Genomic DNA, 20,587 nt, shown 5'->3' with positions numbered 1-20,587 from the left:
ACACTAAAGCACACCATGTGATGGTTTTCCTGTAACAGGATACAATACCAACCAAGCGCGGGAGCGCCTTACCTGCGCGGAATTAAGTGTGAGCATTAATGTTTAGAATAATCAGACTCTGAGAATAAGTTGGTCTACATTTTATTTTCTTCAGCTTTCTTTGATGCGGATTAATGAATGAATGGTCATAGACTGCTCTAAAATCCTAGGAAAGCACTCTAAGAGCGCGCACTTACTTAACTATTGTGAGCAAAGGATAATGGTTAATGCTTACCTGGAATTTTGCTCTACCTATAGATGGATGAGTCATTGTCACAGAAAATGTAACAGTTTCAACTGAGAAACAGAAAAACATTAGAGATTCTAAAGCAAATACTTGATGACTGACAAGGAAAAGTATCTTCATGGTAATGAGCCGAGTAAAACTCTTTGCCCAGGCTAATCCTCAGAATACTTCTGCAAATGTGGTTTGTTCTCCACAACGCTTTACAGAAACAGCCACCATCCCCTCCGCCCCAACATCATCCAGACATAAAGATGGCAAATACAAGTAACTGTACCTGCATCACTGAGCTCTGCAACTGTGTTTACAAATCTGAATTTTCCCACTTCTTTTGCGGACATGAACTATTTCCCAGGCAGGTCTATGTGCAAAACTGGTGTAAGGTACAGATTGCAGCTTTTGTTTCTCTGCTTTTAAACAAAACCTGCTTTTTTTTCCCCTCCACACCACTGTTTTCACTGACTGCACACCTGAACTTGGTCAAGCCTGACCTTACAAACTGGCTATTTTCAGAGCTGCAGATGCACACACCTGTGTACTGAAGTGCCTGTTTCCCATTTGAAGAGCTATAAGCACATCCTGCACACACAGAGCTTGAGATATTAACCTATATATATATATGTACACATTGATTTTTTTAGGTGGAATTAAAGTGTTGTAAACCAAAGTGTCAGAAAACATTAAGGGCCAAAACCCAATTCTTCTCTATGAAAAGTATTTTACAATAACAAACATGTACCAGTGAATCGGTGCATAATTTAATGCCATTTAGCTCCGTGATCTAGATGTTCCCCAGTCTGCCAGGGTTTAGCCTTTTTGCAACATCTGAAAACTGGCTGCTCGTTCACCAAATCCAGGAATTTGCCATAATTTCTGCAGTGAACAGTTCCAAATCTCACTCGGAGTCTTTAGAACTCCTTCCACCGTACCTCATCCTCCCGCAGAGGCAAACCACACCGCAGCTACACTGAAATACACAGCCCGGTGTTAATTAACAGCACGGGCCCAATTAACAGGTGCCAATCAGTACACAACTCCGGTCCGGCCAACCGGTGTCAGCTGCCGCCACGCAACACCCAGCTGCGGCCCGGCCTGGGGCACCCGCACTTGGGACGAGTCCCCAGTGCTGCCCTCGAGGGTGAGGGATCGGGAAGCACCGGCTGCAGGCAGGGCAGCAACACGGGGCGGGCGCCCCGTGTCGGGCAGGGGAAGATGGCGGCCGCGTCAGCGCCTTGCCCTCCACCCCACCCGACGGGGCGGGCGGGGGGAAGCCCTCTCCGTGACGGAGCGGCCGTGGCCTGATTGGCCGCGCAGGCTGCCAATCGGTGCTGCTATTGCATCATCCCGGCGGCCGGCGCGGTGAGCGATTGGCGAGGGGGCGGGCGGAGCGGGCGGTGTCGCAATCGCCGCTCTGCCGCACGCCGCGCGTTAAGGAAGGAGGCTCGGGCCCGGCCTCGGCCTGGCCCCTCCCGCCGCCGCCACCGCCCGTTCGCCGCCGTAGGTAAGCGCGGCTTGCGGGGGGCGGCGGGCCGGGGCGCTGGGGCGGGGGGGGCCTGCGGGCCGCGGCGGGCCGGGCTGGCCCTCGGCCGCCTCCCTCCCTCCCTCCTCCTCCTCCTCCTCCTCCTCCTGCCGTGTCGCAGCGGGCGCCGCGCAGGGGCGCGCATGATGCAATCGGCGGGCGGCCCCGGCTCCCCTCCCCTTCCCTTCCTCCCCCGGTGAAGTCACGGCTTGGCAGCGCCGGGCACCCCGGCTCCCCGCGCGGCGGCGGAGGAGGAGCAGGGGCAGGAGCAGCGCGGCCGGGGACGGGCGGCCCCCGGGGAGGGCGGCGGCGCCGCCGCCGCCACGGGCCCGCGGGAGAGGGGAGGAGCGGGCCCGGTGCCCGCGGTGGGTCCGGCCCGGGGGAGCACCCCCGGGTGCGTTTGACAGCCGGCGTCGCGGCGGGGTGCCCGGCCCGGGGAAAGGTCAGCGAGTGGCGGCCGGTGCCGGCAGAACGCCGCGCTGTAAGGGCTGGGGCGCCGTAAGGGCTCCCGGTGGAGCTGTGAACGTCTTGACGAGTCTTTGTGGTTCCCAGCAGAGTTTTACAGGCCGAGGCACAACTTTCAAAGCAGATCTAGCACAGCGCCTGGTGTCGGTTTTAGCGCTGACATCTGGTGGGAAACAGCAGTCATTAACGCGGTACTGCCCTCAGCAGTAGTGGTTGTAATGCCTCTTCAGAAAGTATACCAGTCTGTCATTTTAAAAACTTTTGGGTTTAAGACACTAGCTCATCTTTAGGAATAGCTGCCGTCATTACAACTCAGGATCGCATCAATACCTCCTTGCCTCGTGGTACCTGGAATTGTTTGTGGTTCTGTCATCGATGCTGCCGACCTGCTGTTAAAACACATAGTTCAGGTGTTCTGAGCACATTTTTTTAAGGATGTTGGAGTGTGTTTTTCTTTTTATCTGTATGGAAAATAAACTCCGAAGAAAAATATGGGAAGGCGGTTTTGTCAGTTATGGCAGCAGATGGTAGATTTAAACTACCCAGTCTCAAAGTTGTGTAGCCTTCGGTATGTGAGAGTTACCATTGGCTCTTACTAACTTGCCCATGAGAGTGGGCAGAAAACCACACAGGAGTGGGTCCATCCAGTGTTGAGCCAGTATGGCTGGAGCTTTATGCTGTTCTTTGTACAGGGTTATCTGGATTTAAAGTTAGATCGTGCTGGACTATTCCTGCTGAAGTGGGAGACAAAGGAGGCCATCTACTGCTGTGCAGATTGGGACTGATTTTGCATTAGACAAGGCATCGAAGTGACTGTGCAATAAATAAATCTGACTAAAGATCAGAATCAACACAGTCACATCTCAGAAAAGAAGCAGAGAGAAGCGCTTTGTGTTGTTTTTTTTCCTTTTTCTGCCAAGTAAAAAAAAAAACACCAAACCTGATTTAATTAACAAATTAAAACACATCTTTTGTTTTTAGCCAAAACAAACAGAAGTTCCCCCCCCCCTTTTTTTTTTTTTTTTTTTTTTGTGAAAGCAAAATAAAGGCCTTGATTTGCTTAGGAGATTCTGTGGTCGCTGAGGAGTGATGTCAGACAGTAAGAAACACCTGCCTGAGAAGACACCTCTGAGTTACCAGCTATTATGTAGGCTGCAGTGGGTGGCCAGTTGGTGTCCTGGGTGGCCAGTTGGTGGCCCAAGGAGAAAACAAGGCAGTTCTAACTGGCCACTGGAAACACTACCATGTGCTGGGTGGAACCAGCCTGGGGCTGTTGCTGAGCTTTAGCTGATGAGCAGCTTTATGGGAACAAGATGCTGGGAAGCTCGGTGGCTTTCCAAGCAGCTGCCTCCTGCTGTGCTGGGGCTGTCATCCATTTACAGGAAACCAACCTGTGTGCAGGAGAGGAGCAGAGCAGCTGTGTTTGTGTGATAGTGTCTGAGAAATGAACTCTTGAGACCCATCTGCCTCCCTGCCCTCATGACACCTGTGTCCTTCACCCAACCCTTTGTGAGAGCTCCCTCCATATGTCTTATACCTGCTGTCTTTAAACTTCCTTGTGGTATTCCTTGAAGGATGCCACACAGCACGTGCTGCTATCCAGGATATCCTTCCTTCTTGTCATTCTGTTGAAGAAATGACAGTTGGTAATAGGGATCCAGCCTCCAAATAACCAGGGGGAAAAACAGTTCCAGGCCTCAGCTGTTACGACTCCTGGGTTATCTGTGATACAGTGCAGTTAGTGCTGCTTGCTTTGCATAAATGTTAGTTGGAACAGGACCATGTGTAATCTCTCTCAGGTAAGAGTTCTGATCATCAAGCTAGATAAGAGTGTGTCTCACTTATTAAATGGTTACTTGATACAATATGGATCAGTTCCAGTGGGAAAGAATTAAGGGACATCTGTTCTAGCAGGGCTGGAATGCATGCTTGAGAGATGTGACACTGGTCCATCTTCTCTGCTTGTACCTGTGTACTGCCCAACTGAAATACTCCATTAAAATTTGATTTAATGGAACAAATAATTTCCCCTTTGAATTACAGGGGAATATGATAAGAGATCAGAAGGGAATGTTAAAGCAATATTAAAGGTTTCAATAGTGTAGAGAGAAATAGCACATGGAACCTAGTGATGTGAAGAAACTTGTCGCACATAGGGTGGGGTGCCTTTGAGGGCAGGATCCTCCCCTTCCCCTGTAGTATCTCATGAAGCACATGAAACAGATCATGAAAATGGTATGGGTTCCTTAGCTGGGCTGCCCAGATGAAGTTAACAAGCACTGTATCTGTTGAAATTGAGAGGACAGGAGAGCATGTTGTCACTTTGAGAATCAGATGCTAAAAATCAGTGGAAAAATTCAGCTGTCATAGGCAGTCTAACAGAGCTATCTGTATGCTGTATTTAAAGCTGAGATAAAGCCAGTATATGCTTCAAGAAGAACATACACTTGCATTTTGACTAACAATGTCTGTGCAATCACACATGCACAGCTACTACAACTGGCCCTGCCAGTCTGGTATTTGCGCAGTGACACCTTGTTAGCTGTATATGCAGTTTAATTGCTGAACCAAATTGTTAATTCAGTCAGAATCTAAGACTTAATACAGTTTTCAAAAGTTGCTTTCAGAGCTGAAATCAGGAAAATACTAAATACAAAGGTTAGGATGGTTTAGTGTGAGGTGTCCCTGCCCATGGCAGGGGGGTTGGAACTAGATGATCTTGAGGTCCTTTCCAACCCTAACTATTCTATGATTCTATAATTCTATGTATATATGTATTTAGCTATGCAGCAGATATCAAAAAGAGTTGATGGTCACTTTCTACTCTGAAATCCAAAAATGGAAAGATTTCGTGATAGAAGGGGTGTGGGTGTACTCATACCTCACTTGTTCTAAGCTAGAAGTCTTCTCAGTGAGAGAATGTTAGTTTTGAATAACATTCAAGCCAAACTTGTTAGGCTTTTCTGTGAATTTTACCGAATTACACAGCAACTGCCTCTTGCTCTGGCTCCCTTAGTACAAATGAAAATTTGCAATTTATCTACACAGAATTTTAACCTTTTTAATTATATCCTAGGAGAAGGTAAACCAGCAGCTCGGACTGCTGAGAGAAACAAAGAAGACCAGTAAACAGATGGTGAACTTGAATCCGTGACTTTAGAAAGATCATTGACACACAGCAGCTTGTTTACAAACACCTCACCATTTCCATTCATCAGGTAGACACAGGAGTGCAGTCAACTGTCTCTTGTGCTGTTACTGATGCAAGCCATAATCTCTGGATTGGATGCTGCTGTTACATTGCTCACCACTAATTTCAACTGCGTGCTGTCCCAGCAGGTCCTCTTGAGGATGGGCAAGGAGAATGTTGAATGCTAGTCATGTGATACTGCATGTGTGTGACAGAGCAGAGAGCTGCACCACTGCAGTGGAATCTGATCTTGGAGTCGGATTGTTTTATACCAGTTAGATACTTGTCGTGAATGTGATAAGAAATCAGCACTTGCTTGACTCATCACTGGAGCCATACGTAGATGTTTCAGGAACTTAGAAGAACCCTGTTGCCCTTCCCCTTTTCTCTCCCAGACTTCTCTCCTAGGCATTTAGGAGGTCATCCTGTGAGATGGGAAGTGAAGGGGAGCAGCTGTTGGCCTTGCCAGGGCCATGTCCTGGCAGCAGCTGTGCTGGCGTCTTCCTTGTGCCACCAGTAGGGTCAGGAGCAGGCTGACTGCGGCAGCGGGAGAATGTGAGACAGGTGAGAGGGTGTCCCTCTTGTCAGGCCTGTTTGCTGGAAAGAAGAGTGAGCAGTAACTGGTGCAGGAGCTACAGCAGGGGAATGTATTTTGTGGACAAGTCAGCTGTGGCTGCTGTCTTCCTACAGGTTGCTACAGTCCTCTGGCTTTGCAGTGGAGTGATTCTCACATTGCCATCACCCCACATTCCAGTGCCACCTGCTCGTTACAGTACTGTTAACAAGTTTAGCTTGTCTTATCTTGCTTGTGGTAAAGGGGATCCTTTAATGTCACTCAGTCACAGCCTTCACAGCACACTACCTTTTTGCGTAGAGTGTTTTTTTTCTACTTGGTAAGATCTTAAAACAGTCATCGATGTGGACATCATCTTCAGCAGCAAGTGCTGTTAAGATGCTTGAGGGAAGGTGGACAGTCTGAGCACTCTCTCTCCAGAGAAAAGAGATCAGGGAGGAATCTGTCTGTGCATAGACCCAGAGGGATGGTCTGAAGAGGACAAGGATCAAGTAGTCCTGTTGGTCAAGAGTCAGGCTGTTAATAGGTTTAAACTGCAGAAGGAAAACTCCAGTCTGAAAATTAAGAAAATTATATAACTGGAGGAAAAGTTAGACAGTGGAACCTGTTGCCAAGACAGAGGTTGTGAAACTGGAGATATTCAAGGCTAGGCTAGACACCCATCCATCAGGGATGGCTTTGGAATAACTGAGTAAAGCCAGTGAACAATACAAACAGCTTGACTAGATGACCCAGTAACAGTCCCTTCCAATCCAAATACATTCGAGAGGTTTCTGAAATGTAGTTGGCAGCTTGTCCACTTCCAGCACAGTTGCAATGTGTTATTGCCAGATGTACCATCAGTCCCTTATGCTAAAAGCCAGTGATGTATAAGGTTGTAGTTGAAGCCAGCACCTTTAATGGCTTTTTTTTGTTGTTGTTGTTGTTGTTGTTCCTACTAGGTTCACCTTGCCTGTAATCCATGTGAAGACCTGTTGGAAACACCTTCTAGGAACATAATCATTCTCAGTCTCCTAATAATTCTGTTGTGTCCAAGAAGAGCCTGTCCAAATGAGCAAGACATCCCAACAGAACACCACTACAGATGCGAATGGAGTAAGCGTGATTCACACCCAAGCACACACCAGTGGCTTGCAGCAGGTTCCCCAGCTGGTGCCTGTTAGTCCTGGTGGTGGAGGCAAAGCTGTGCCTCCGAGCAAACAGGGAAAGAAAAATTCCTTTGTGGATAGGAACAGTGATGAGTATCGTAAGCGCAGAGAGCGAAACAACATGGCAGTGAAAAAGAGCCGGTTAAAAAGCAAGCAGAAAGCACAAGACACGCTGCAAAGGGTCAACCAGCTCAAAGAAGAAAATGAACGTTTAGAGGCAAAAATTAAGCTCCTGACCAAGGAGCTGAGCGTACTGAAAGACTTGTTCCTCGAGCATGCACACAGCCTTGCAGACAATGTGCAACCTGTTGGCACTGAAACCACCACATCAAATCCAGAAAACGATGGACAGTAGACACTGTTGCTACATTATGAAATGAACTCTCAAGGTGCAGCTTGTCTGCAATGCCCATGCAGTAACCAAGCAAAAACTCCATTTGTGGCGATTTTCTTCTTTGTAGGTTTAACACTGAAGATTTGATACAATTAAACCAGAAACTGCTTAGGGTATTCATTTTGAAGTAATTTTCTCCTCTAAAAGATGTATCTGATAAATGCAGATCTAAATTCATAGCCAACAAGGAGCTTAGGATTATGGAAATAGCATTTTCACAGAAATGTTTGCTTACCTTCTTATAGTTTGCATAACGGGAGGAATCCAGCAGGATGGTTCATTGTAGTATCAGGAACTCGTAATTGGATAAAATGTCTTTTAAATACCTTTAAGTAAGTGTATTTAGGACCTTTGTTTTCCCCATTACATATTACAGAACTGCAAAGGCCATGGAGGGTGTTTGGTTTCCTACATGGTGGACAACTTTAAATCTGTAAAGCAAGTCCTATAAGGCACCACTTGGTCTTTCCTGCCCTCTTATAGTTAATGGGAAGGGTGTGTAGTAATAGTGAGCTGGGACACTGATGTTTTCTAGAAAAACAGCAATATATTATGATATATACAGGCAGTTGGCTTCCAAATGGCAAGTGGGTCTGAAGCATGTGTAAGAGGTAAAGCAGCAGAGTAACAAAGCCTAATTCTAAGCCTGCATTCACATTGCTCACACACTGACTGGGGTCTTATGAGAATAAGATTCTGTTTTTCACAAGATGTCAAAATGCTACCAGAAAACTCCGCTCTGCAAAATTGCATTCCTGCTGGGGTGCAGGTATTGCGAAGAACAAAATGTGTGGCTTGGCTAACAAATGAAGGGGATAAGACAGCATTTGTTCAGCCAGAATGTATGCATCACTGCTTGTTGACGTTCATCTCCACTTTCATAGCTGCTCAGATTTACAACCAAAATCTTGTATTTGCAGTGGTTTTAAAACTTAACGGCCCTAGTTTGAAGAACTGATTCAGTGAAATTCCTATAGCCATCATACAGTTGTGTGAAGGAATATCTTCAGTCTTGTTTTGTTTTCATAAAAGTTTTTCTATAGCAACTTTTTAAATGCTAGTGCTATGTCTTTGCCATGATCCACAATGCAGTGGTATGTTCTATATTGAGGATTTGAAGAATACAAGTAAAGCAGGAACTTTGACGTAACCTTAATTTATTTTCATTTTAAAGTATTTCATTGATGGTATGGTTGTGTTACATTTAACCTGTGTGTCTGGCTAGTGGATTATTACACTGTCTTAATTTCCCTCCTACACTAGCTTTTTCTAGAGATTATTTTGTAGGATGCTTGTTTGCCTTGTATCTGTACTTAGAAAGAGAACTTGGATATTATCTCCATAAAGATGCTGTTAGAAAATGAAACCTTGACAGTTTTGTTTTGAATTTAAACTTTTAATACATGTGGAAAACTTTTATGGATTGTTTGGTAGTCTTTTTACAAAGATATGTTTGTTTGTTTTTTTGGTTTTTTGTTGTTTCTAGCTGCAGCTTAAGTAGGTAGGGTTGAAATATCAGAAGCTAATAAAACCCTTTTGCTTCAAGTGCTGGCCTCATTTTTCCTGTCCCTTTTTGTATTTTCCTCAAATGCAGAGGTGCCTACCGCAAGCAGCTGTTATTGAGAAATCAGCGCAACAGTCTCCATTTCTGTCTTCCACACAGGTTTTTACTGAATGGAAAGAATCAAAACCTTACTACACTTTTGGCTGAATTCCTGATTTATAAACAATGACAACACACCAAAAAAAACCCCACAAACAAAACCAAAAGAAATTTAAGACTGAAAATGTACTGCAGTTAAAAGGGGGAGGAACAGAACACCAAAAACTACAAGGAAAAAGATGATGTGAAAGCACCTTATTTGTTAACTGTCTACCTACTCTGATGCAGAGGGAAGGAGCTTGCCAGTTGTCAGCTCTGTGAATTGCGATTACGTGGCCTTGTTGACTGGCTGGTGTTGGATCTTCCCCTAATAACAACAGGGACTCCAAATGATTTCTTAAATATTTTTGAATAGGAGTAATAGTCTTTCTGATGCTCTGGAGGGTGCCTTCTCCACCTGTTACTCCCGACAGCTCTGATTCCACTTCCTTCTTGTCTAAAATAAAACCACTGACTTAGTTATGAAAAGTCATTTTTTTGCACAGTGGCATTTCTGGCTTGGCAGTCTCCATGCTTGCTTTTATTGCCTAGGAAGGCTTGTAGGCTGTGTACTGCCCAGGTACCCAAGATTATAACAAATTATTATATTAAATCTGTCCTCAGTGAGAGTTTAGTTGGAAGGAAAATGTCAGTCTATTATTCTAAGCTCCCTCCTGCCAAAAAGGGGAGATTTAGATTAGCTATTAGGAAGAAATTCTTAGCTATGAAGGTGGTGAGGCCCAGGCACAGGTTGCCCAGAGAAGCTGTGGCTGCCCCATCGCTGGCAGTGTTCAAGGCCAGGCTGGAAAGGGCTTGGAGTAACCTGGTCTAGTGGAAGGTGTCCCTGACTGTGGCAGGGGGTTGAAACTAGATGAGCTGTAAGGTCCTTTCCAACCCAAACCAGTCTGTGAGACCAGTTTGCCTTAGACCTCTGAGAGGAAAAGGCAGAGGTGAGGCTTTCCAGCTCTGCCCCAGGGTGGAGCAGCCCAGGTTGTGTGACAGCAAAATGCCACTGCAGAACACAGAACACCCATGGCAGGTGACATGGATGACTCTCCTTCCTAAACCCAAGAAAATTTCATCTACACCAGAAAATTTCAGCGTAGGCCTACAAAAGTTCAGGTTGTCCTTTTTGACACATTTTTCTTAACAGCTATAGTCTGACAGAATACAGTGCTTCTCACTAGAAGGAGCACCATAAGTTTTACCAGTGAACATTCCCATTTTTTTTTTGCTTCTCTAGACTCCACAAGCACTAGGAGGCTCTACCACTTTAATTATACCCTGCAGATAAATCCTGAGTGCATCCAGCCCCAGGGAGCTGACACCGTTTAAACAGATGGGTTCAGGAGCACTCAGCCCTTTCTAAACAGCAACTTGCTCAACATAACACACTTATTCTGGTGCCACTTTATTTGAGTCTGTTTGCACCAAGGGGAAAAGCATTTGGGAAAACAGCTAACAAACAGCCTAAAATATCCTAATGTAGTCAAAGTTTGCCATAACCTGTATTTCCCCCCCACTAATACATTTAAAGCATACTGAATACCACTTTGCCATTATTGAAAGGTTTAATTCCCTGCATCACACAATTTAGAAAAAAGTTCTAATTCACTTTTTTCTCAAGTGGATAAAAATTATCATAATTACAGAATAGACTTGTGGAAGGAAGGATGAAATTCATATTCACCAAGTTCATGGGCCTGATAATGAAGGAATATGGGAGACAGTGCACCACCCCAGCCTGAAACGCACCCGTGTCTCGGGCAAGAAAACAACAGAGCAGCTGGTTGCGTGAGCAAGTGCTCTCCCCTAGAACTCACTCATGCCAGGGTTTGTTCGCTGGTACATGTCGAAGCAGAACCAGTTCTGCCTCCCGCAGCATGCCAGATTGCTCGACCTGTTCTGCAGCAGCAGAAGCCAATATTTGCCAAGATTAATCACAGGCAGGGAAAGGCCTATTAACTAGACTGGGGTTACAGCTTAGTTGAAACAATTCCAAAACTCCTTTTTCTTTTAAATCTCTGAGGTGTTACTTGGAAATTGAACCCAAGCAACAGCAGGTTTCAGAGTGCCCAAAGCAGTGAGTGATCCCACGGGTGTGTTCAGAGCAGGAAAACACTTGGATGTGGAGGGAAGAGGGCTGAGGCCATGAGCACTGTCTTGCACTGGAAAAACCTCCCCAGTTTCAGAGACAGACAACTCTGAAGCAGTGCTAGTGTAGTTTCTATGTCTGTGAATCTGCAAAGCTATCACAGCAAAGCCTGATGTCCTTTGCACAAGTACATTTCAGAGGCATGACACTTGATCACGGAAGGAAGCATTAGTGCAGTTGCAAATACAAGCTATAAATCCCACACCCTCCCCTTCTTCCCCCTTCCCCTTCACAATCAAGGCCTCCTGCACTTACCTCTTACAAACCAGTGCCCAGCAACCTTTAAAAAAATGTAAATAGGCTCATTTATTAATAAAGTGACAAGATGTGAGCAACAGAACTTCAATGCCGAGGTAATCAAGTCAACCTTCACAATGGGAAAACTCATCTGGAAAGTGGTACCCAGAAAGCCCCCCGATATCCTGCTGCGATTTCAGTCCCCCCTTGCATAGCAGAGGGACGTTCTGAAGCAGCTTTGCACTCAAACTGGGCAACAGAGCCTGAAGACCGAACAGTAGTTTGATGTGCTCATAAGGTGACCAAGATTATTTTTATGTAGCTACAGCAACTAGTGCTATTTTATGATGCAAGAAATAGATTTATTCTCCTGCAGGCTGATGAACACCTACAGTAAAGAAAGGTCTCTTTGGGTAATTTAAACCTTGCATGAATGGAAAATCAAATTACGATCTTTATTACTATGTTTGTGGTGTATCCAAATAAAGCTGACACTATTTCATTGTGAGCCGGCTAACACTGGATAGTTAAAAATACTCTATCATTCTGCACAGCATATGCTGCTGAATGACCCTGAGCCCTGCAGCAAAGATTCTCCCTTCTTGTTATTTCTAATGCTTGTCAATACCACAGCAATCAACATTTTTAAGGAACAAATAGATGGACAAATCTAATAAGCACTGGGCTGTGTGTTAAGGATCAGTACGCCCACTACCCAGAGCAGACAGATCTAGCTAACAACGGGTCAAAGTTTCCAGAGCACAAATTGGTAGAAAGGTCAGATAAAGAAGCAGGAACTGGAGCAGAAGAGCATAATGATCATGAAGTTGTGAGCATAGATGATGCCAAGGGTAATTTTAATAAAAATTTGATTCTGTGTATTCCATTGACACTGAAACAAGATCTGCAAGAAAAATGTGTCATGTTCACCGAGAACAGCTGTTTTTACTTCTATGATTTTCACAGTACCTGTGATGAAGTTCAAAAAAGGACTCAGACTGTTACAACTGCTGACAGCATTCAGATAATTAAAGAGTCCCAATCACCAAAATTCAGATTTAATTGCAAGATATGTCTGAGCTGAGATCTGACAGAAACATAAGTCCCACTGTTAATGCAGTAGGGTTATTCAGGTGGTAGTTGGCAACATAAACTGCTGATGGGAAGCAGCAGTATTTGAGTTACTTCGATATCAAGTGCTGAAGCCTTCTGCCTTCATTTTTAATAAATGGATCATTCCAGCTAATAGCCTGCCTGCCTCTCCTGCTATTAAGAATTTGGTGTGTTTTACTGTATATGCTGCAGCATTAAATCAGAATGATGAGTGATTAGCTTAGACAGTAACTATCATCCTGAAGTTTACTGCTTTTGGCTGGAGAAGCACTCAAATGACTTGGCACTGCTTTGGCCTTCCGCCATGAAAGCCTCTATTTCTTCAACAGTACGTGGGACACAGGTTAGCAGCTCCATTCCACTCGCTGTCACTGCGATGTCGTCCTCGATCCGGACCTGTTACAGAGAACACGCAGTTACCAAGGTGTTCCAGCTGGGGATGAGAAGCAGGTCAGGCACCAGTGAGAGCACAAGGCAAGTTTCAGGTTGTGGATGCAACAGCAGGCAGAGCAATACTGGAATTGTCCATCAACACCAGCACCCCTGGCACAGAGCATCCAATCCCCCTTGGGCCATCGGCTCCTGCCATCCTCCTGGGATCACACAAGCTCCACGGTGACCCCCAGCAGAGCAGCCGCACCAGAAATTATGGCCCTGCAGGTGACTCAGGTGGTGCCTCTGCTATGTTGGGTGCACCAGGAACAGGCTGAATGAGATGCTGCACCAGTGAGCTCATGGTGCCTAATTACATAGGGCCAGTAATTCCAACCCCCTGACACTGGGAGCAGCAAAACGAACATTCTCCCCTAAATTTGCCTCCAACCTTGCTAGTGCATGGCTTGTAAGGGACAGGCTCAACAGCAGCACCTCTTGATGCCAAAGTGCCGGCTCTCGAAGCAGTCCTGCTGCTGAGCGGCAGTTACGTGCTCTTTGCAATTCAACATCACATTCTCTTTTCTCTAAACACAATAAACTTTCAAAGGAGGAACTACAACATAAAATATCTTGCAGCTGATATTCGAAACATTGAATTCTGAGATGACATAAAAGTCCTAAGCATGTCAGACATTCCTTTTAAAATACAATCACTACATTTGAAATTATGCAAGGAAAAAGCAGATCCCTCTCAGCTTTCCAGCTCTTGTTCTGTTAAAATGAGAAGTATGCTCCATTTCTGTTTGACTCTAATCTCTTCTTACCACTAAATATGCCTACACAGTCATTTCCCATTATCTTATCAGAAAAATGTTAGTATGTCACTAAGCTGCAATAAAAGCAATTTTAGTAAGGTGTAAATCCAAGAGAACACAAACTCTGGGTACTCCCACCTTACAGTTGCTTTAATTGTTTCTGACCTCTTGACATTTTCAACTAAAAATAAAGCTGGTTAACATTTGTACTTCTGATTGCAAAATAATCCATTTGTTCAAACAAAATGAGTCATCCAGTCCTTATTAATCTGTTTAATGATGTCTTTGCCAGATTGTTTCTTTTACTTGGTATCAAGTTAAGGGTATTATAAAGCAGAAATAATAAACAAACTCCACTGAGTTTGCACATTTGATTTGGACAGCTGTAAATTTGAAAGCTGCAAGGCTCTTTACACTTGGTGTGCCTGAAAGGCTGGTGCCTTGCTGCAGAAGAGGAAATCAGCAACACATTGAAAGATTCTGTGCACTTGAACAGATTTTACCAGGGTGTTTTTTTTGAGTCATTGCTTCAAATTTGGCCAGCTGAGCAAAACATAACCTAAGGATTCAGCAAGATGGTCACATTGCATCTAAAAGTGAACCATGCTCTCTGCCTCACAACAGCCCCCAGCATCTGTCCTGCCAGGTCTTGAGTCTAGGCACAGCCTGCCAAAAACCAGATGGTACCAGCTGAGCCCTGCAAAAGTGCCAGAATCAGGGGACAGATCTGGTAACATGGTAAAAGCCAAAGCATCATGTTGGGAAGCATACCAGTGTAAATGGAGCTGGGCACAGCACTGATGTGGAAAGTAATAATGTTAGTACAAGTGTAAGTCTGAAAGCAGAGGGGAGGCCAGCCAAACCTAGAGCTGACTGCCTAAGGAGAGAGCCTCTTCCGAAGAACTGGCTTTACAAACCTTCACCTGCTTGAGCTCTACCTCTTCAGTGTATTTGCTACAGAATAGTATCACCCACAGTTCATCTGCTTACCCCATAAGATTAGCAAAAGAAGAAAAAAAATGTTGGTGTTTTCCAGTTCAGTGTTTCATGCCTTCACCAATACCTCAGCACTCTTTGAGAAGACTTGAAAGCACAGCAGATGAAAGCCAGACTAAAGGGGAGGAGGAAAAACAAGTGCGATGAGGTGGCTGTCACTGCTGCATGCTATTCAAACCACAAGAGAAAATCAGTAGTGAAAAGAAGGTGAAAAACGGAGCTAGAATGATGAAAGAAGCCGGAAGAATGAAGATACAGTGAGGAGAGACAGGATTGACAAATAAAGGATAAAGAGACATGGGGTGGCTAAAGAGTCCAGGAAAGGAGATCCTGGTGGGGGTGAGAAGCCAGACACCCTAATGAGGAGAGCACAGGGGTGCTTGAGCCACCTAAGCCAGGGAACAGAATTATCAAATGGGAGATGATGGGGAAACCCATCAGTCTGGAGTGCCACACACAGCAACCCACTGTTTAGGAGAAATACTTTTACTAGGTTTTATAATCACAGAGTCATAGAATTATAGAATGGTTTGGGTTGGAAACGACCTTAAAATCATCTAGTTCCACCCCCACAGCCATGGGCAGGGATGCTTCACCCTAGACTATGTTGTCCAAGGCTCTGTCCGACCTGTCCTTGAACACTGCCAGGGATGGAGCATTTATCACTTCCTTAGGCACCCTGTTCCAGTGCCTCACCACCCTCACAGTAAAGAACTTCTTCCTTATATCTAACCTAAACTTCCTCTGCTTAAGTTTAAACCCATTTCCCCTTGTCCTATTGCTACAGTCTATAATGAAGAGTCCCTCTCTGGCATCCCTGTAGGTCCCTTTCAGGTCTCCTAAGAGGTCTTCATGCAGTCTTCTCCAAATCAATGTACAGATGTGAACTGCTGTGAAAAGCGAGAGAGCCAGCACTGTTGTGTCAGCCTGCTCACCATCAGCAACTCCAAATGGTCTCTGGGACATAGCTGGGACATAGCCCCACGGCTCCCTTGGGGCCTCACTCATCATCATTCCTAGGAAAGCTCCAGCTCCTTCTCCATGATCTAACCACTTCTCTGCCTAGATGAATCTCACTTGAGATGGGTGGTTGCTATTATGGAGAAGACAGACTTACCACTCCCAGTGGTATTTTTCCTGTGTCTAAAATCAAAAGAAGTGCAAGAGGAACACAGGTTCTCAAGGGGAAGGAAATTTTTGCATTTTCTCTTTTCCTTCATACCCTCCATATTTAACTCTGAGCTTAAACTCAGCAGCAGCAAGAAGCAGCTTCAGAGGACCTGCGAAACCTTCCCTACAGGAAAGCCTGGCATTTGGTCTTGCCTTCTGTCCAAATGGACAAAAGATGCTGGATCTGCCTGGCAAGGCTCACTGGCTTGGGACTGCTTTTCCCAGTGGGGGACAGTGGTTATGAAACTTGCTCTCAGAGCTGTCCCTGTTTGCAGGCTCTTTATTCAATAGTTCTGCTTGTTTCAGGGCTACAGAGCAGTTTGGAATTGAACACAGCTTAAACGAACAGAAAACCAAGGTGGGAGGCCTGCTGAACCAGCAGCTTTCAGGGTGCTCTGAAATACCCTAAGGGAGGCTTTGCATTTTCAGTGTGAAATGGCACGCTTCAAAAAGCACTCTTGCAAAGGTGAAGTGGCCAGGAGTGATAGGACTGTCTCTAAAATGCCTTTTCTTATCAAGGGTAATGGCATGATCTGTCTAGATAGACCTGACTGCATAATTGCCACAAACCATCATGTGGCTCAACACGATGGACCCAATTCTGCCCTAAAGCAGGGCTGTGTGGGCATGGCCAAACACAGCACAGGAGTTAAAACGCCAGGGCTGCTGTCAGCTATATATACAGCCTCGCACTTTGTCCTGACTTACTAATACAGTCATGCTCCCCAGAGCCTCCTGTGTTATCTTCCAAGAGAAGGGGGTTGTAGCACTCATTCATTTCTTCTGGACGATGATTTATGTATAAAAGGCTTTTGAGAATCAAGAAACAATTCTGGCCAATTAAACAGTCCAGATTTGCAGATGACAGATCCCAGATGTGATCAAAAAAGACCACTGGTGGAATGTCTCTTTTTTTAGGAATCTATTGAGCATTTGTTTGATTATGGCTGTGGAAAGCAGAAATACTATTGCTGCAAGATCTCAGACCAGGAGAATCGCCTGGGAAAGGATGATAGGACACAGGCCACACATGCTACGCCACAAAGTAAATTAGTACACATGCTTCTTTCATCTGAAGGATCCACGTCTGTTTTTAAAGCTGGTATCCTAAAGAGGCAGATGCATGGAATCAAGAGGGCTTATTTCGACTCAGCCACTAACTCACCAATAATTTTTAATAGAGCAAACAGCATAAACAGAGCTTGACTTCTGTATTTCAGGGTGACAGCAAACACAGCTGCCTGTATGTCACACACAGGGATAGGCAGGTATGGTGCAGGGTTGGAGAAGGTACTGCTACCATGTTACGCAAAGCGGCAACACCAAGATGTTTTCTATAGAGGCTAATAGGCTCTGTGCTACACAGTGACTCTTTCTCATCCCATGCTGCCTGCCAGTCTTCCTCTTATTCGCAAGCAAGTCCACATGTCATGCACATTTTATTTTAAAGGTCCACATATAAACATTTTATAAAAGAGGATCAAGATTACTAGGGTGAGGCCATGCATTTTATTAGATCAACTGATACGTCTGGAAAAAGAAGCTTTAGGCACACAATCCCTTCATCCCGGCTCAAAAAGAAGCAATAAACTACAAGCTAAATACAGGTTAGAAGCAACTGCTCTTACTTTAACCTTATTATGTTAACTAGAAAATTAAAGAGAAAAGGGTTAGAGAAGGTTTATAAGCACCTAGTCACTGGTTTTGGGTTGCCTGCAACTATCACTACTCTTACAAGGACTTTAAAGAAAGATACATATTTTGACAACTGGTTTTCTACGAAAATTTCTCCAAAAAATGCTGTGTGGCATTATTACTGCTGCATAATATGAAATATTGAAAAAGATGAGCATAATGTTTATTGTGTAGTAAACTATTTAATTCCACAACACACATTCACAATAAACCCAGAAGCAGAGCTCAGACTTCTGAAAAATGAAAATCAGGACAGACACAACTGCAACCCTCTGCAAACCAAAGGCAGAGGCAATTAAATACCCTGCTTTTTATTTGGTTTAACATTTGTTCCTGAGTAAGTGAAGTACTACTGTTTTGAAAAATATCATAATATTAGCAGATCTTCAAGGTCCTGTGCTTTGCAAATCTATTTAACTTTTAAATGAAAAAAACCTGCAAATAAAAGAAAGTAATGTATTTTAAGCTGCATAGAGTTTTCACATATTAAGTTTAGTGACAGTTCTAACAAATCCTAGGGAAAAATAAAGCCTGAACAGAGAGTGAATATTTAAGGCCAAAAAGAGATTGAATGGTTTTACTGGGTCTTTGAGAAAACAGCCCATGAATCAGTAATCAGCTTATGAAGAATGGAAATGTCAAAACCTAAAGGGCAACATTTGGAGTCGGTCTTTCCCCTTCCCTGAGGAATCCTCTGCTTTTCCTGAGTATGTACAACTGTCTACACATACCTCTGTTTGCATATCTATGTTTATTTATGAGAGCAGCGCGGGCAGAGTCCAGGCAGAGCAGAGATGCCCTGGGACAGGCGCTGCACCAGCATCCAATGGCAGCCCTTGCCCCCCAGAATTTCTGACCTCAGTAAACTGGACCTTAGTTTTGCAGCTAGAGATCTGAAGTACATGTGACTGTGGCTTCCCAAAATTCGCCAAGGCAGATTGTGCAGGACTGAACTCGATGGCTGTCAAGCAAAGAGCTTAGGGCTTCAGACAGGGCAGCCCGTGCTCTCAGAAGCAGACCCCCTAGCAAAATGTTTTCCCTCCCTCCTAAGGGATCTGTATTTGGCTCTTGTGTGCTAAAAGCCCAAATCATAAGGTCCCTCAGCAGCAGTTACAAGTGTCTGTGTCACAGGGATAATGGAAGGACAGGGTGCTGATGGACACGTTCTGAGCATGCACAGGAGCTGTGCCAGCTCCACCAGCACACACCTCACATGCCAGGAGCAATATGGGACAGGTGAAGGAAAACCTTGTCTTGTCTCATATTTTCTTGCTCTTGCAGTTTTTACAATCTCTTTAGGGTTAACACCAGGCAGCATGACTTAGAATAAAATGGCCACCGTCTTGCCCTTTTTGGCACAGCAAAAGACCTTCTCAATGCAGAGACTTGTCATAGTCAAGAAAATTATCCAAAGCTCCAAAAAGACATGAATTTGAGGTGAATTCATTAAAATCCACAAATCCCCTGTGTGGACAGTCTTGCTAAGAATTACAGTGGTATTACTCTGGTTAATATAAGTTCATTTCTGAAGTGAATTAAGCTAAACCAAACCAAATTAAGAACATTTTAATTAGTGCTGAGCTCTGTTGAGGGAAATGGACTACTTATTTCCTTTTGCAGAATGCATTTTTCTTTTAAACTTCAAGGAAGACTGGACTGGCTGTAGTGAGCTCTTTAACTACAACTGACACCTACAGTAACCCCTGTAGTGTTCATATTTGTCAGTGAAAATACTGAACTTCACACGGTCTTTTTTGATCATAAAGTTTCCTGACATGCTTTTGAGAAAATACTTATTCTGCATAAACTAGAATGAACCAGCATGTAGATAACTGAGCATGCTACACAGCATGAGTTGCATCTTTTATTTATGCAGAATCAAGTCAGAATTGTAAAGATGGAAAAAATAATTTTGATTGCATTATAATTCAGCTTCTGTGTAGAATCCAGAAATATTCAGATGTACTTCAGTCTCAGATTTTATTTCCATTCTTTTGCTGCACAAAAAAAAGTAACAACATCTGGCTCAGGGTATGTGTTTATTATTATTTTTTTCTCTCTAAATAAAATGTATTGTTCACAGGGGGATCAGAGATTTAGAATTTTGCTCAATCGTTTTTGGGCAGCTCCCCCTTTTAGCAAAGTTTGTTGGCTAGCTCTCCTTAGAAGTCATCATTACAGGAAGCTAAGCAAAAAAAAAAAAAAAAAACCAGGGAAGAAAGCTGGATTTGCTTGAAATCTCTGGAACAAAAGTGCCTGATCCAGCAAGTTATTACCAAGCTAGAGATCCTATGCTGTCACTCCTGTTCCACGCAAACGCATGTGCATGTCTGAAGCTCCAGAGCTGGAGTGGGCAATCATGGCAAGTCATGGAAAAATGTGGGCTTTGCTGAGCATTTCCAGAGAAAGCTCACCAGGAACCAATTTCAACTGCTCAAAAACTCCCACAGAGTGTTTAAAAGGAAAGCAAAGATAACCTGTTCTTGTTGCGGTGTCAAGCTACACAAGTATATCACAGTGCTCCTTTAAAGTATGATTCAAGTGTGTGGTGCCATATATGACATGCTCACAGTCAGAAAATGCAGAGTTAGCTGCCTTTCATACACCAGTCTTTCTGCTGGCTGACTGGCAAGTCTTGATAAAGAAACAACACAGAGACAGATAACATCCCAAACCCCAGCAGTGAATTACATACCAGGGAGGGTAAAGTCCCATGTCTATCGATAAGGCTGTGCACACATCAGATGGGGAGCCTCCACAGATGGCTGCCCAGGAGGCCGGCTGGCTTACACCACTGGTGATGGCACACACAACTT

At 44.5% G+C, this 20,587-nt stretch overlaps 2 protein-coding genes across 3 annotated transcripts in view; one reads left to right on the top strand and one right to left on the bottom strand.

Annotated features, from left to right (window-relative positions):
* The first annotated feature begins 1,631 nt into the window (after positions 1 to 1,631).
* CEBPG (CCAAT enhancer binding protein gamma) lies at positions 1,632 to 9,118 on the top strand. 2 transcript variants are annotated; one of them, XM_065661259.1, is made up of 3 exons: positions 1,632 to 1,784; positions 5,853 to 6,021; positions 6,973 to 9,118. In XM_065661259.1, the coding sequence occupies exon 3, from the start codon at positions 7,082 to 7,084 to the stop codon at positions 7,532 to 7,534; it is 453 nt and encodes a 150-aa protein (XP_065517331.1). In that variant the 5' UTR covers positions 1,632 to 1,784; positions 5,853 to 6,021; positions 6,973 to 7,081; the 3' UTR covers positions 7,535 to 9,118. The 2 variants fall into 2 exon arrangements, with proteins under 2 accessions (XP_065517331.1, XP_065517330.1); XM_065661258.1 differs by lacking the exon at positions 5,853 to 6,021.
* A 3,329-nt stretch (positions 9,119 to 12,447) lies between these two features.
* Positions 12,448 to 20,587, bottom strand: part of PEPD (peptidase D) — a 150,876-nt gene continuing 142,736 nt past the window's right edge. Inside the window, exon 15 of the mRNA XM_065661257.1 lies at positions 12,448 to 13,116. Coding sequence (XP_065517329.1) covers positions 12,967 to 13,116 — 150 coding nt within the window. The 3' untranslated portion in view covers positions 12,448 to 12,966. The remainder of the gene's footprint in view (positions 13,117 to 20,587) is intronic.

Source organism: Lathamus discolor, chromosome Z, assembly GCF_037157495.1.
Source record: "Lathamus discolor isolate bLatDis1 chromosome Z, bLatDis1.hap1, whole genome shotgun sequence".
In the NCBI taxonomy this organism is placed as follows: Eukaryota; Metazoa; Chordata; class Aves; order Psittaciformes; family Psittacidae; genus Lathamus; species Lathamus discolor.
Note: the sequence above shows the minus strand (reverse complement) of the source record. Positions and strands in the feature narration are given on the sequence as shown.